This window comes from Salmo trutta, chromosome 16 (genome assembly GCF_901001165.1).
Source record: "Salmo trutta chromosome 16, fSalTru1.1, whole genome shotgun sequence".
In the NCBI taxonomy this organism is placed as follows: Eukaryota; Metazoa; Chordata; class Actinopteri; order Salmoniformes; family Salmonidae; genus Salmo; species Salmo trutta.
The window spans coordinates 10,007,825-10,024,384 of record NC_042972.1 but is presented as its reverse complement, the minus strand read 5'-3'; the positions used below and the strand labels follow the sequence as shown (position 1 = coordinate 10,024,384).

At 46.2% G+C, this 16,560-nt stretch overlaps 1 protein-coding gene across 3 annotated transcripts in view; it reads right to left on the bottom strand.

Annotated features, from left to right (window-relative positions):
* LOC115150057 (integrin alpha-7) overlaps positions 1 to 16,560 on the bottom strand; it is a 77,022-nt gene that overhangs the window by 15,313 nt on the left and 45,149 nt on the right. For all 3 annotated transcript variants that reach the window (XM_029692958.1, XM_029692959.1, XM_029692960.1), the window contains exons 7-13: positions 15,628 to 15,716; positions 12,648 to 12,874; positions 12,483 to 12,544; positions 11,337 to 11,506; positions 10,842 to 10,991; positions 10,139 to 10,254; positions 1,796 to 1,979 (exon numbers count right to left, since the gene is read on the bottom strand). In XM_029692958.1, the coding sequence (XP_029548818.1) occupies positions 1,796 to 1,979; positions 10,139 to 10,254; positions 10,842 to 10,991; positions 11,337 to 11,506; positions 12,483 to 12,544; positions 12,648 to 12,874; positions 15,628 to 15,716 (998 nt within the window). The remainder of the gene's footprint in view (positions 1 to 1,795; positions 1,980 to 10,138; positions 10,255 to 10,841; positions 10,992 to 11,336; positions 11,507 to 12,482; positions 12,545 to 12,647; positions 12,875 to 15,627; positions 15,717 to 16,560) is intronic.

The following is a 16,560-nucleotide window of genomic DNA, read 5'->3' as shown; positions in this document are numbered from 1 at the left end:
ATTGTGAAATGGAAACGTCTAGGAGCAACAACGAAGTGGTAGGCCACACAAGCTCACAGAATGGGACCACCGAGTGGTGAAGTGCAAAAAAATAGTCTGTCCTCAGTTGCAACACTCACTGTGCGTGAGTGTGTATAGTCCTGTGAGTGTGATTAGGAATAAATACAAGGGTCAACCAGTCTGTGTAGCCATTCTGTTAGCTATTTAGCAGTCTTATGGCTTGGGGATAGAAGCTGTTCTGGAGCCTGTTGGTGTCAGACTTGATTCACCGGTACCGCTTGCCATGCGCAAGCAGAGACAACAGTCTATGGCTTGGGTGGCTGGAGTCTTTAACGATTTTATGGGCCTTCCTTTCCCACCACCTGATATAGAGGTCCTGGGTGGCAGGGAGCTCATCCATGCAATCGAGGGCGGTGCTGTTGCCATACCAAGCAGTGATGCAGCCAGTCAAGATGCTCTCAATGGTGCAGCTGTAGAACTTTTTTCAGAATTTGAGGGCCCATGCCAAACCTTTTCAACCTCCTGAGGGGGAAGAGATGCTGTCAGGCCTTCTTCGCGATTGTGAGCATGTGAACCAAGTCCTTAGTGATGTGAACACAGAGGAACTTGAAGCTCTCGACGTGCTCCACTGCAGCCCTGTCGATGTGGATGGGCTCGTTTCCTGTAGTCCACAATCAGCTCCTTGGTCTTGCTGATGTTGAGGGAGAGGTTGTTGTCCCAGCACCACACTGCCAGGTCTCTGACCTCCTCCTTGTAGGCTGTATCATTGTCACCAGTGATCAGACCTACCACCATCGTCTCGTCAACAAACTTGGTGCCCAGCCACCCTCATATCATGATGGTGTTGGAGTCGCGCGTAGCCACTCAGTCATGGGTGAACAGGGAGTACAGGAGGGGACTAAGCACACACCCCTGGGGGACCCCTGTATTGAGGGTTAGCGTGGCGGAGGTGATGTTGCCTACCCTCGCCACCTGGGGGCTGACCTGTCAGGAAGTCCAGGATCCAGTCGCAGAGGGAGGTGTTCAGTCCCAGGGTCCTAAGCTTGGTGATGAGCTTGTAGGGGACAATGGTGTTGAATGCTGAGCTGTAGTCAATGAAGAGCATTCCAACATATTCCTCTTATCTAGGTGGGTGAGGGCAGTGTGGAGCGCAATTGAGATTGCATTGTCTATGGATCTGTTCGGGCGGTATGCAAATTGGAGTGGGTTTGCGGGTGTATGGGATGGTGGAGGTGATGTGTACCATGACCAGCCTTTCAAAGCACTTTGATTAAAGATATGAGTGCTGCAGGGTGGTAGTCATTGTGGCATGAGGCCTTAGAGTTCTTGTGAACAGGAATGATTGTCGTCACCTTTCCTGCAGTCGAATTATCAAATCACAGTCTGGTGGCCTCATGGGTGGAATGTTCTTAATATTTTTCATAATTAATCAACATTGTTTTTTAAATACCGCAGAAATTCTGGTGTTTCCATGTCAAATGGTTTTGTTATATTTCAGTCTTCTGTGATGTATAGTCAAGTGTAATATTGGGACACAAACTCAAAATGTAATACATTTCATCCCTATATCTGACAGGTCTTCTTTTCTTTAAGCCCATAACCATGTGTGTGAGGTGTATATGTTTGTTTCAAAGTAGATTTGTTTAAGACTACCCAGAAACACTCTGTGTGACTCTGATTTAGCCCATTGTAGTCAAATGTTTAAGATGTGGGGATACAGACTGGGTCAAGGGGAGGTAGAAAATTACTGTGAATGTGTGTGTGTGTGTGTGTGTGTGTGTGTGTGTGTGTGTACCTGTTGTCCCCTGAAGCCAGAGTAGGACAGGGTGTCTGGCAGGGTCACCAGTAGCTGGGCAGCATGGGCATCATCTCCATCCTCCTCTGGGGACAGAGGGTCAGAGGGCATGTTGGTGACGGTCACCTCCAACACCACAGACCTCTGGTCAGACAGAGAAAACACTGCCACCTCTTCATCATCCCTGCAATGAAGGGATTCAAAAGGAAATAGAAAAGAGGAATAGAGAAAGTGGTTAGACATAGGATCTCTGGTCAGACAGAGAGAACACCGCCACCTCCTCGTTATCTCCGGGATGAGAGGGGCATGAGGCGGCAGGTAGCCTAGTGGTTAGAGCATTGGGCCAGTAACCAAAAGGTTACTGGATCGAAACCCTGAGCTGACAAGGTAAAATATCTATTGTTCTGCCCCTGAACAAGGCAGTTAACCCACTGTTCCCCAGTAGGCTGTCATTGTAAATAAGAATGTGTTCTTAAATGACCTGCCTAGTTAAATAAAAGATAAATAAAAAATCAGTAAATAGAAAAGAAGTGGTTAGATATGAAGTGTGGCACACCAGGGGGGTTGATCTAAATGTTTACACAGATCAGACACAAGTGTGATACCTCAGTTTCAATGGTGTTTATTTAAAACAATAAAGAAAAAGAACCAGGTCTCCTCCATGAGACGTCTTCTGGGCTTCGGGGAATGCTGTCTCCTCTGGGGTAGAACACAGAGCCCTTTGGTTCTACCGGACTGTAAGGATGTCTATCCGGTAGCAACCTCTCCCATGTGCTGCCCTGCTGGTAGCTTTATGGGCCCTGTATGGCTGGTGAGCAATCAGCCCCTTGACTACTCACCAGCCACAATCAGCCCCAATTAGTCCTGGCCGGGGGACCCGTCAAGACCTGGAATGTTCAGTAGAGGAAGCCACCACCCGTGATGTAGACTCCGTCTGTCACCAAGCCTCGACGAGTCTCCCCCTGGTGGCTTGTCCGCGGTACGCCACACATGCCCCCTTAGCCCTGTCGAGGGGGGGGGGGGGGGGGCGGTCGTCAGTGGTGCAATGTATGTCTCCCTTCTCGATAAGGCATTCCTGTTCCCATGCTTTGCTGCTGAGCTGTACACAACAGAAAAAGAGAAGCGATGATGGGACAAGAACTACCTGGTAACACAATCGTTCGGGAACTTCCCCTGCCATCCAGACCAGGGAAGTATGGTCTGTGACCAGGGTGAAGTGGGTGCCAAACAGGCACTTCACTGCTAGACACTCTTTCTCGACAATCGAGTGCTTATTTTCTCTGGGTATCAGCTTCCAACTTATTTTCATGATGGGGTGTTCCTCCACATTGTGTACCTGGGACAGGACAGCCCCTAGTCCCATGTCGCAGGCATCCGTCTGCACCAGCATCGGTACCTGGAAATCGGGCATCATCAGAATCGGATGGGAGCACAGGACTTCCTTCAGGTGCTTGAATGCCGCTTCGGCCTCATCCAACCACCACTGTTTTTGGGAGGCTGGCCCTGGTCAGATCGGTAATGGGGGAGACTATAGCCGCAAAGTTGGGGATAAACCGACTATAATATCCCGCCAGCCCCAGGAAGGACATGACCTGTGTCTATCCCACCAGTCACAAACCACCTGGACCTTCCTCTCCTGGGGCTTGACATTCCCCTGTCCAATCAGTTAACCCAGGTAGTCCACCTCCTCAAACACCAACTTGCGTTTCTTGGAATTCGCTGTCATCCCGGCTTGCTTGAGCGCGTCCAGTACCCAATTTTGACTATGGATGATGATATCATCCAAATAGGTCACTGTGTACTGTTGGTGGGGTCGGAAGACTCAGTCCATCATGCCCTGGAACGTGGGTGGGGCTCCATGGAGATCGAACGGGAGGACCCACTATTGGTATAAGCTGTCCGGCGTCGAGAATGCCGTCTTCTCCCGGGAGGAGGCTGCCAAGGGTACCTGCCAATATCCCTTGCTCAGGTCCAGGGTGCTGATGTGCCGGGCCTTTCCCAATCGGTTGATGAGCTCATCCACCCTCGACATGGGGTAGGCGCCAAACAACCTGATGTCGTTCACCCCCCTGAAGTCATTGCAGAAACGCAGACTACCGTCCGGTTTGGGCACCAGCACGATGGGGCTGCCCCACGTGCTGTGGGACTCCTTGATGACTCCCATCCTCAGCATAGCCTCCACCTCCTGCTTCACGGCATTCCTTCTGGCCTCGGTATCTGGTATGGCCTCTTTCGTACCCTTTCTCCGGGCCAGGTGCAGACGTGGTGTTCAATGAGGGTCGTTCGGCCCGGATTCTCAGAAAACACAGCGGTGTTCCGATCGATGAAATCCCGGAGGGTTTGTTTCTGGGCCGGTATAAGGTCCTTATTGCTCAGGACCACCACTAGTCAATGTGTCAGGTTTTGACCACAACATGGCCAAAGCTGTCCTCATGTGCCACCTCACGTGCCAGGTTCACTTGGTAAATCTGTTGGGGTTTCAGTCTCCCTGGCTGCTGTACACAGTAATTTACGGGTCCCAGCTTCTCTGTCACCTCGTATGGCCTGTGCCACGTTGCCAGGAACTTACTAACTGTGGTGGGGAGTAAAACTAGCACCTTGTTACACACCTGGAACACTCAGGGCTGGATCTCCCAAGTGCGCTGGGCCTTCACCATATGTTTCCTTACCACTGGCCACATGGCTGTCATCCAGTCCCTCATCATCTCTACGTGTTCCACCACGTTGCGTAAGGGGTTCCGCTGGGCTTCCCACACATCCTTGGCAAGATCCAGTAGGCCGCAAGGTCGCAAGGAGTTCAAAAGGGGAAAACCCAGGGGAACTTCTCGGATCGAGAACATTAGGTGGGGTAGTACAGTGATGGAAAAAAGTATTTGATCCCCTGCTGATTTTGTAAATTTGCCCACTGACAAAGAAATGATCAGTCTATAATTTTAATGGTAGGTTCATTTGAACAGTGAGAGACAGAATAACAACAAAAAAATCCAGAAAAACGTATGTCAAAAATGTTATAAATTGTTTTGCATTTAATGAGGGAAATAAGTATTTGACCCCTCTGCAAAACATGACTTAGTACTTGGTGGCAAAACCCTTGTTGGCAATCACAGAGGTCAGACGTTTCTTGTAGTTTGCCACCAGGTTTGCACACATCTCAGGAGGGATTTTGTCCCACTCCTCTTTGCAGATCTTCTCCAAGTCATTAAGGTTTCGAGGCTGACATTTGGCAACTCGAACCTTCAGCTCCCTCCCCAGATTTTCTATGGGATTAAGGTCTGGAGACTGGCTAGGCCACTCCAGGACCTTAATGTGCTTCTTCTTGAGCCACTCCTTTGTTGCCTTGGCCGTGTGTTTTGGGTCATTGTCATGCTGGAATACCCATCCACGACCCATTGTCAATGCCCTGGCAGAGGGAAGGAGGTTCTCACCCAAGATTTGACGGTACATGGCCCCGTCCATCGTCCCTTTGATGCGGTGAAGTTGTCCTGTCCCCTTAGCAGAAAAACACGCCCAAAGCATGTTTCCACCTCCATGTTTGACGGTGGGGATGGTGTTTTTGGGGTCATAGGCAGCATTCCTCCTCCTCCAAACATGGCGAGTTGAGTTGATGCCAAAGAGCTCCATTTTGGTCTCATCGGACCACAACACTTTCACCCAGTTGTCCGCTGAATCATTCAGATGTTCATTGGCAAAGTTCAGATGGGCGTGTATATGTGCTTTCTTGAGCAGGGGGACCTTGCGGGTACTGCAGGATTTCAGTGCTTCACGGCGTAGTGTGTTACCAATTGTTTTCTTGGTGACTATGGTCCCAGCTGCCTTGAGATCATTGACAAGATCCTCCCGTGTAGTTCTGGGCTGATTCCTCACCGTTCTCATGATCATTGCAACTCCACGAGGTGAGATATTGCATGGAGCCCCAGGCCAAGGGAGATTGACAGTTCTTTTGTGTTTCTTCCATTTGCGAATAATCACACCAACTGTTGTCACCTTCTCACCAAGCTGCTTGGCGATGGTGTTGTAGCCCATTCCAGCCTTGTGTAGGTCTACAATCTTGTCCCTGACATCCTTGGAGAGCTCTTTGGTCTTGGCCATGGTGGAGAGTTTGGAATCTGATTGATTGATTGCTTCTGTGGACAGGTGTCTTTTATACAGGTAACAAGCTGAGATTAGGAGCACTCCCTTTAAGAGTGTGCTCCTAATCTCAGCTCATTACCTGTATAAAAGACACCTGGGAGCCAGAAATCTTTCTGATTGAGAGGGGGTCAAATACTTATTTCCCTCATTAAAATGCAAATAAATGTATAACATTTTTGACATAAGTTTTTCTGGATTTTTTTGTTGTTATTCTGTCTCTCACTGTTCAAATGAACCTACCATTAAAATTATAGACTGATCATTTCTTTGTCAGTGGGCAAATTTACAAAATCAGCAGGGGATCAAATACTTTTTTCCCTCACTGTAGGTGCTCCCAGTTCTTCCTGTCCCGCTAAATGACCATGCGCAGCATTTGTTTGAGTGTCTTATTGAAGCGTTTGACTAGCCCATCCATCTGCAGGTGAAAGACAGAGATCCAGATCTGCTTTATCTGTAGGAGAGCACACAATTCTTTCATTAGTTGGGACATGAACTCGATACCATCGTTAGTCAGGATCTCGTTTGTGATGCCCACCCAGCTGAAAAGGAGGAACAGTTCCCAGGCGATTCCCTTGGGGAATTCCGCCCATAGAGGAATAGCCTCGGAATATCGGGTGGCATAATCTACTATTACCAGGATGTACCGGTGTCCTCGGGATGTTTTTACCAGGGGACCCATTATGTCCATGGTGATGCGTTCAAACGGCACTCCGATGATCGGTAGGGGAACCAGTGGGTTCTGGAAGTGTGCTTTTGGGGCCGTGATTTGACACTCCGGGTAGCTGCGACAATAGTCTTCCACGGCCTGCCTCATTCCGGGCCAGTGGAACCAGTTGGTGATCCGTTCCCGGGCTTTCTCCATTCACAGGTGTGCCCCCCAAAAATGTGTGTGGGCCAGCTGAAGAATGGATCCGACGTACCGGTGAGGCTGCAACAGCACCTCTCAAAGTTCCCCCTGTTCGTGCGACACCTGATACAAAAGGTTATTTGGAAATGGGGGTATTGCCAGTCACTCACCCCCGGAAGAAGCTGGCCATCCACTGCCCACTGGGAGGTCCCAAACTATCCCCTCAGGGGGCCCAGGACAGGTGTCTCGGCAGGTACCTCAAAATTGAGGAGGGGGTGCGTTGGGCTCTTCCTCCGGTTGTTCACCAGGTGAGGTTGGTTCCGGCACCCCCTCGGACACCGGGTCCATAGAAACGGGGTTGGCAACCGCTTGCTTCCGGGTAGCGCAGGCGACTGTCCGTCCCCGCTCTCATCAGTCGCCGGCTTGTACTCTTTTTCCCAGCTCGTGTCTCCACAGTGCAGTGAACAGGTGAACATCTCACCCCACGAGGAGGGGTACCGGCAACTCAGGTACAGCACCACCACAATCAGGAAGCTCCCTTGTGGCGGGTTGACTCTCCACCGGTTTTCTCTCCGCGGGTCTGCTTGTCCTTTAGCCCAGCTGACTGTCGGATTGGGGAGTACGGTGGTGGGTTTGTTGTTCCGTCCCCTCTGACAGCTCCCCGGGCTCGGCCCTCATCCCCTTCAGTAGGGCCTCGGTATTCTGGTGCATCCGGACAGGAATGGGGCCAGCAGACTCGTCCACTTCGCCTTGGGCCATCCTTCCCGGAGTGCTGTCCATTCGAACGTGCAGAAGTAGGTCTTGATGTCATCATCCTCCATTAGCTTGATTAAAAACTGATTGGAATGTGATTCGGTCTGCGTTTCTCCTCACAGCTATAATATCCCGCCCCAGGAAGGCCTGTGTCTATGACCGGGGAACGGGCCAGTCACGAACCGCTTGGACCTTCCTCTCCTGGGGGTTCTCCTTGCAGCTTCCTGACTTCCTCAAGCAGGCAGACATTCTGTAGATCCTGTTCTTCCAGAGTTTGTTCCTGAATGTCCCGTTGCACTTTTTGGGCCCGAGAGAACTGAGCTATCAACTCGTCCATGCTGATACTGTGTAAACGTCAACCCTGGTCTGACCACGTTGTCAGATTGCCCGCATTCTCCACCACTCTCCACCAATGTCTTCTCCCCTTCGGAAGGGGAGGAGACATTCGGCCCATCATTTGCAAAGAGAGAGGGTGAAGCTCCTCATTGCAGTTCCGTTCCTCGTTCTGAGAATCTCTTCATCTCTTCTCTTAACATGCATGGACCCAGAACTATCGAGCAGCTGACCAATTATGCAAAACTTTAGTTCTGGGTTAACTGAGATTACTCTGACACTAATCTAGTAGACCTGATTCTTATAATAATTATCTAGTGGATGAGCTGAATCGGGTTAGTTACAACTGGGGTTGGAGTGAAAAACCTACAGGAGGGTTTTCAAATGAAAGTTTATTGGTTGCATACACAGATTTGCAGATGTTATCGCAGGTACAGCTAAATACTTGTGTTTCTAGCTCCAACAGTGCAGTAATAATACCTAGCAATACAAAACAATACACACATAATCCAGAAAGTTAAAAGAAAGAAATAAAAAATATCAGAACGAGCAATGTCAGAGTCCGGAATAGACATACAGTACCAGTCAAAAGTTTGGACACAACTACTCATTCAAGGGTTTTTCTTTATTTTTTACTATTTTCTACATTGTAGATGAATAGTGAAGACATTGAGATTCTTCAAAGTAGCCACCCTTTGATGACAGCTTGGCACACGCTTGGCATTCTCTTAACCAGCTTCATCTGGAATACTTTTCCAACAGTCTTGAAGGAGTTCCCATTTATGCTGAGAACTTGTTGGCTGCTTTCCTTCACTCTGCGGTCCAACTCATCCCAAACCGTCTCAATTGGGTTGAGGTTGAGTGATTGTGGAGGCCAGGTCATCTGATGCAGCACTCCATCACTCTCTTCTTGGTCAAATAGCCCTTACACAACCTGGAGGTGCGTTGGGTCATTGTCCTGTTGTAAAAACAAATGATAGTCCCACTAAGCGCAAACCAGGTGGGATGGCGTATCGCTTCAGAATGCAGTGGTAGCCATGCTTGTTAAGTGTGCCTTAAATTCTAAATAAATCACAGACAGTCAATAGCAAAGCACCCCCACACCATCACACCTCCTCCTCCATGCTTTAGGTGGGAACCACACATGCAGAGATTGTCCATTCACCTACTCTGCGTCTCACAAATTTGTACTCAAGGACAGATTTCCACCGGTCGAATGTCCATTCTGCGTGTTTCTTGGCCCAAGCAAGTCTCTTCTTCATATTGGTGTCCTTTAGTATTTGTTTCTTTGCAGCAATTCGACCATGAAGGCCTGAGTCACGCAGTCTCCTCTAAACAGTTGATGTGTAGATGTGTCTGTTACTTGAACTGAGGCAGGTAACTCTAATGAAGTTTTCCACTGCAGCAGAATTAACTCTGGGTCTTCCTTTCCTGTGGTGGTTCTCATGAGAGCCAGTTTCATCATAGCACTTGATGTTTTTTGCGACTGCACTTGAAGAAACTTTCGAAGTTCTTGAGATTTTCCATATTGACTGACCTTCATGTCGTTTCTCTTTGCTTATTTGAGCTGTTCTTGCCATAATATGGACTTGGTCTTTAATCAAATAGGGCTATTTTCTGTATACCAGTCCTATCTTGTCACAACATAACTGATTGGCTCAAACGCATTAAGAAGGAAAGAAATTCCACAAACACCTTTTAATTGAAATGCATTCCAGGTGACTACCTCAAGAAGATGGTTGAGAGAATGCCAAGAGTGTGCAAAGCTGTCTAGCTGTGAAGAATCTCAAATATAAAATATATATTTTTAACATTTTTGTCATTACTACATGATTCCATATGTGTAATTTCATAGTTTTGATGTCTTCGCTATTATTCTACAATGTAGAAAATAGCAAAAATAAAGAAAAACCCTGGAATGAGTAGGTGTGTCCAAACCTTTGACTGGTACTGTATAATGGCGTGTATAGAAGTTATTTTCAGATGTAGGTAATAATACAAGAAACTTTCTGGGCAAATAATATATAATTTTTTATATACATTTTAAAGAATACCATACCATAAAAAAAAATGAAGAACTGAAAAGTTGTCTAGTAGCTAGAAACAGGGCGACCGTGTCTGTGGGCGCCATCTTGTCATCAAAGCTCTCCAGGGACAGTGTTGGGCAGCTCCGATATAGAGGAATGGTCAAATACAATGTAAAATGTCACAGCTATTGGAATTGCTCAACTCCTGTTCTCCGGGAGATGAGGAAATACAAAAGAAGAAGTCATACTAACCTTGGCAGAGGGGTGAAGAGGTCAGAGGTGAGAGGTCGGGTTCCAAACTGGTAGGTCAACTTCAGGTTGCTCTGACAGATCTTATCATCGCCACAGCCTTCCCTCAGGAAATTCACCTGCAACGGAGGAGACAGACATGTACACGTTTTCAAATCATAGAATTGACCTTAAATCTTTTTAAATGTCCAAATGATTTCACTTTGGGAAACTGGTTCCCCCACTATGAAATAACAAAACCCTGTAGTATACCTGTATCACACAGGGATGTATTAATTAGGCATGTAACACGACCATCTCTCTTCAGGAAAATACAGATCAGTATGTTCCCTGGTTCTGTTGTTATGGTACTGACCTCAGAGTGCAGGGTGTTGGAGGTGGAAACACTCAGTACAGGAGGTAAAGGTACTGACCTCAGAGTGCAGGGTGTTGGAGGTGGAGGAAACACTCAGTACAGGAGGTAAAGGTACTGACCTCAGAGTGCAGGGTGTTGGAGGTGGAAACACTCAGTACAGGAGGTAAAGGTACTGAACTCAGAGTGCAGGGTGTTGGAGGTGGAAACACTCAGTACAGGAGGTAAAGGTACTGAACTCAGAGTGCAGGGTGTTGGAGGTGGAAACACTCAGTACAGGAGGTAAAGGTACTGACCTCAGAGTGCAGGGTGTTGGAGGTGGAAACACTCAGTACAGGAGGTAAAGGTACTGACCTCAGAGTGCAGGGTGTTGGAGGTGGAAACACTCAGTACAGGAGGTAGCGTGTCTCGTTCCTCTGGGTTAGTGTCTGAGGAGAACATGGGGGGTCTGATGGTGTGGGTGATGGCCAGAGAGATGGGACGCAGCTTATCACGGATATTCTCCTGTATGGGAAAGAATTCAATGATTACTCAAAGGGATTATGATATTGGAGTTGGAAGGAAATAATATTTGTTTTCATTCAACTTTTAAGACAATTATTAAATTGTTCAATTATGCAAGTTTAGCTAAATAAAGCACAACTTAAATACTTTTTCTACCCAGAGTTGTAACACTATGCAACTGCATGTAGGGGGTGATAGAGAGCACTGACAGAACTGAACACTTCGCTTTGCCCTTTTTGATGTTGCGTAGTGGAAAGAAAAGGTCATTGATATGTTCTGTAGTTGTAATCTCTAACGCCTCTCGTTTGTATTCAGATGAAGTTATTGTGTCATATAGTACTGTACGTTTAGTTGGAAGGTGGCGCTCTGACAGGCGGGATGGCGTTGACCTTTCAGCTCCACCTCGTCAGTGTGTGTGTACTCCACCGCCTGTGCACTTCGACCCAGGAAGCTAACACGATGGGGCAGGCCGAGCTTCCTGCGCTCGGTGTCAGCCTCGATGAGTAGGACCAGGGCTAGTGGGAGGGAGGGAGGGAGGGAAGGAAGAGAGGGAGTGAGGGAGTGAGGCAGGAAGGAAGGAAGGAAGGAAGGAGGAAGGAAGGAAGGAAGGAAGGAAGGAAGGAAGGAAGGAAGGAAGGAAGGAAGGAAGGAAGGAAGGAAGGAAGGAAGGAAGGAAGGAAGGAAGGAAGGAAGGAAGAGTCAGAGAAAAGCCAGCCCACCACAACACACCAGAGATAAGCTACTGCACATTTTACCACACTATTTTACACAGCTAAACATATAACCACACTTTTACACAGCTAAACATATTACCACACTATTTTACACAATTAAACATATTACCACACTATTTTACACAGCTAGACATATAACCACACCTTTACACAGCTAGACATATTACCACATTATTGTATACAGTTGGACATATTACCACATTATTTTACACAGCTAGACATATTACCACACTATTTTACACAGCTAGACATATTACCACATTATTGTATACAGTTGGACATATTACCACATTATTTTACACAGCTAGACATATTACCACACTATTTTACACAGCTAGACATATTACCACACTATTTTACACAGCTAGACATATTACCACACTATTTTATACAGTTGGACATATTACCACATTATTTTACACAGCTAGACATATTACCACATTATTTTACACAGCTAGACATATTACCACATTATTTTACACAGTTGGACATATTACCACACTATTTTACACAGTTGGACATATTACCACACTATTTTACACAGCTAGACATATTACCACACTATTTTACACAGTTGGACATATTACCACACTATTTTACACAGCTAGACATATTACCACACTATTTTACACAGCTAGACATATTACCACACTATTTTATACAGCTAAACATATTACCACACTATTTTACACAGCTGGACATTTTACCAGACAGAAAAACCAACTGGTTCTAAACAGAGAGGTGTACAGTAACTCACTGATGTCTGGTGAGTAGGTCTCTGGATAAGCAGTATAGGTGAAGCAGGCTTTGACCTCCACACTGACAACAGAGAATACAATTAGCGAACAACAATCTGTCAACAGCAGAAGCACACTACCAAACATGGTAGTGAAGGTTGAAATTAATATTATTTGCGACCTACCAAACTCCATCTCTCCCCTTGCAGTTGTGTTGCTCCAAGTCAATATACTGCTGAGGTTCGATGGATACATCCCGGGTCACGTGAATGACCGGGCGAGACCTGTACAGAACCAGCTTATCACTGAGAGAGCCTACTGCCAGGTCAGGGTACAGGTTCCCATCGATGTCCAGACCTCCTGAGATGGAGTAGCCGAACCTCTTCACCCCCTCGTCCACTCCATCCAGGATCTGTGAGGGGCAACAAGAAGGTCACGTGTTAACTTGTATAATTAAGTGCAACTTTAAACCTGTCATTATTATTCAGATAGTACTACACACCTGCAGTTAGGGTGGGATGTTATCAGTCAGTAAACTTCATTGAACTTGAACCACATCGTTGTTATTGAGACTTAACGATATGACCACTATGAAGTTTGCAACACCAGAGTCGAGGCCTTGATTCTGATATGATGAGACACCATTTACTACTAAAGTTCCCCATTTGTAGCCCTTTCCTACAGTCAAATGACTAAATTAACATCTATTGGCCTCATGGGTGGAATGTTATTCATATTTTCCAGAATTTCAGAATTAATAAAACGTAAAAAAAACATCTGGTGTTTCTATGTCAAATGGGTTTGTTATATTTCAGTCTTCCATGTGTCTGAGGTGTATATGTTTGTTTCAAAGAAGATTTGTTCAAGACTACCAAGAAACACTCTGTGTTACCCTGATTTATCCCACTGTATTAGAAGGGTAACAATATACACATGGCAATCATAAACACTGAAATATATGGATATTGCTATTATACAAATGGTCATTTCACAGTATCATATTAAATATAGTATATCATATGTACAGTGGGGGAAAAAAGTATTTGATCCCCTGCTGATTTTGTACGTTTGCCCACTTACAAAGAAATGATCAGTCTATCATTTGAATAGTAGGTTTATTTGAACAGACAGAATAACAACAAAAACATCCAGAAAAACGCATGTCAAAAATGTTATAAAATTATTTGCATTTTAATGAGGGAAATAAGTATTTGACCCCTCTGCAAAACATGACTTAGTACTTGGTGGCAAAACCCTTGTTGGCAATCACAGAGGTCAGACGTTTCTTGTAGTTGGCCACCAGGTTTGCACACATCTCAGGAGGGATTTTGTCCCACTCCTCTTTGCAGATCTTCTCCAAGTGATTAAGGTTTCGAGGCTGACGTTTGGCAACTCGAACTTTTAGCTCCCTCCACAGATTTTCTATGGGATTAAGGTCTGGAGACTGGCTAGGCCACTCCAGGACCTTAATGTGCTTCTTCTTGAGCCACTCCTTTGTTGCCTTGGCCATGTGTTTTGGGTCATTGTCATGCTGGAATACCCATCCACAACCCATTTTCAATGCCCTGGCTGAGGGAAGGAGGTTTTCACTCAAGATTTGACGGTACATGGCCCCGTCCATCGTCCCTTTGATGCGGTGAATTTGTCCTGTCCCCTTAGCAGAAAAACACCCCCAAAGCATAATGTTTCCACCTCCATGTTTGACGGTGGAGATGGTGTTCTTGGGGTCATAGGCAGCATTCCTCCTCCTCCAAACACGGCGAGTTGAGTTGATGTCAAAGAGCTCCATTTTGGTCTCATCTGACCACAACACTTTCACCAGTTGTCCTCTGAGTCATTCAGATGTTCATTGGCAAACTTCAGATGGGCCTGTATATGTGCTTTCTTGAGCAGGGGGACCTTGCGGGCGCTGCAGGATTTCATTCCTTGACGGTGTAGTGTGTTACCAATTGTTTTCTTGGTGACTATGGTCCCAGCTGCCTTGAGATCATTGACAAGATCCTCCCGTGTAGTTCTGGGCTGATTCCTCACCGTTCTCATGATCATTGCAACTCCACGAGGTGAGATCTTGCATGGAGCCCCAGGCCGAGGGATATTGACAGTTCTTTTGTGTTTTTTCCATTTCCGAATAATCGCACCAAATGTTGTTACCTTCTCACCAAGCTGCTTGACGATGGTCTTGTAGCCCATTCCAGCCTTGTGTAGGTCTACAATCTTGTCCCTGACATCCTTGGAGAGCTCTTTGGTCTTGGCCATGGTGGAGAGTTTGGAATCTGATTGATTGATTGCTTCTATGGACAGGTGTCTTTTTTACAGGTAACAAGCTGCGGTTATGAGCACTCCCTTTAAGAGTGTGCTCCTAATCTCAGCTCGTTACCTGTATAAAAGACACCTGGGATCCAGAAATCTTTCTGATTGAGAGGGGGTCAAATACTTATTTCCCTCATTAAAATGCAAATCAATTTATAACATTTCTGACATGCATTTTTCTGGATTTTTTTGTTTTTATTCTGTCTCTCACTGTTCAAATAAACCTACCATTAAAACGATAGGCTGATCCTTTCTTTGTCAGTGGGCAAACGTACAAAATCAGCAGGAGATCAAATACTTTTTCCCCCACTGTACACTGACTATAAAACACATTAACGTTCCATGACATAGACTGAGCAGGCTGAATCCAGGTGAAAGCTATGATCCCTTATTGATATCACTTGTTAAATCCACTTCAATCAGTTTAGATGAAGGGGAGGAGATAGGTCATATTAGGATTTCTAGTCCTTGAGACACTTGAGACATGGATTGTGTATGTGTGCCATTCTGAGGGTGAATGGGCAAGACAAAAGATGTAAGTGCATTTAAACGGGGTATGGTAGTAGGTGCCAGGTGCCAGGATTGCGTCAAGAACTGCAATGCTGCTGGGTTTTTCACGCTCAACAGTTTCCCATGTGTATCAGGAATGGTCCACCACCTAAAGGACATCCAGCCAACTTAACAAATTTGGGAAGCATTGGAGTCAACATGGGCCAGCATCCCTGTGGAAAGCTTTCAACACCTTGTAGAGTCCCTGTCCCCAACGAATTGAGGCTGTTCTGAGGGAAAAATCAGGGTAGGTGCAACTTAATACACTCAGTGATGAGCAACAAGCTTTCTAAAAGCTCTTCTTACCTGTGCAGGCTTGGTGTCGATGCCTGAGGACAAGCCTCGGTAGATGAACACTTTTCCATCTCCATCGAACGGAGCCCCCACAGCAATGTCTGGACGGAGAGACAGAAACACATTGCATATAAACTCTACTAAGCCTCATTAAGGCATTGTCTTTTGTAGGGTCAGGGGTAGGGTTGTAAAATTCTGGGACTTTCAATAAATTCCAGAAATCCTGGATGGAGAATTCCAGATTCCCTGCTTATTCTCTCCTGATTACGGGAATTCGGGAAAACCAGGGAATTTATTGAAAGTTCCCGGAATTTTGTGACGCTAGTCAAGAGGGTTTCTTGCTCAGGTGACCTGGACTTTTACTTCCTTTTTTATATTCACCTGCTGGAGCTCAACCTGGAGCAAGGCATCTTGGGATACCAGCTAATATCAGTGGTGTGTGTGTGTGTGTGTGTGTGTGTGTGTGTGTGTGTGTGTGTGTGTGTGTGTGTGTGTGTGTGTTTGTTGGAGTGACAGTGTGTGTGAGTGTGTAGGGCCCTGTGAGTGTGCGTAGAGACAGTGCAAAAATACAAATGAAAGGTGGATAAAGATACAAGGTAAACTCTGATAGTCTGTGTAGCTATTTATCAGTTGTATTGCGTTCGTGTAAGTATAAGTGTAACAAACAGTCGTACTGGTAACTGCAGTGTGTAGGATTTTGTTTTATCTTTCATAAAATTATCAGGAAAACTCGTGATCCTAAGGACAATAGGCTTGCGTACCAAATGGCACCCTATTCCCTATGTAGTGCACTGCTTTTGACAAGAGCGCTGGTAAAAGTAGTGCACTACATAGGGAATAGGGTGCCATTTGGGACGCGGCCCCAGTGACTCAAGCCCTTCAAATCAGTGGATTGTAAAGTGAATGTTGTTTAAATAAACTTTTGATTTGATTTGATCCAGTCCT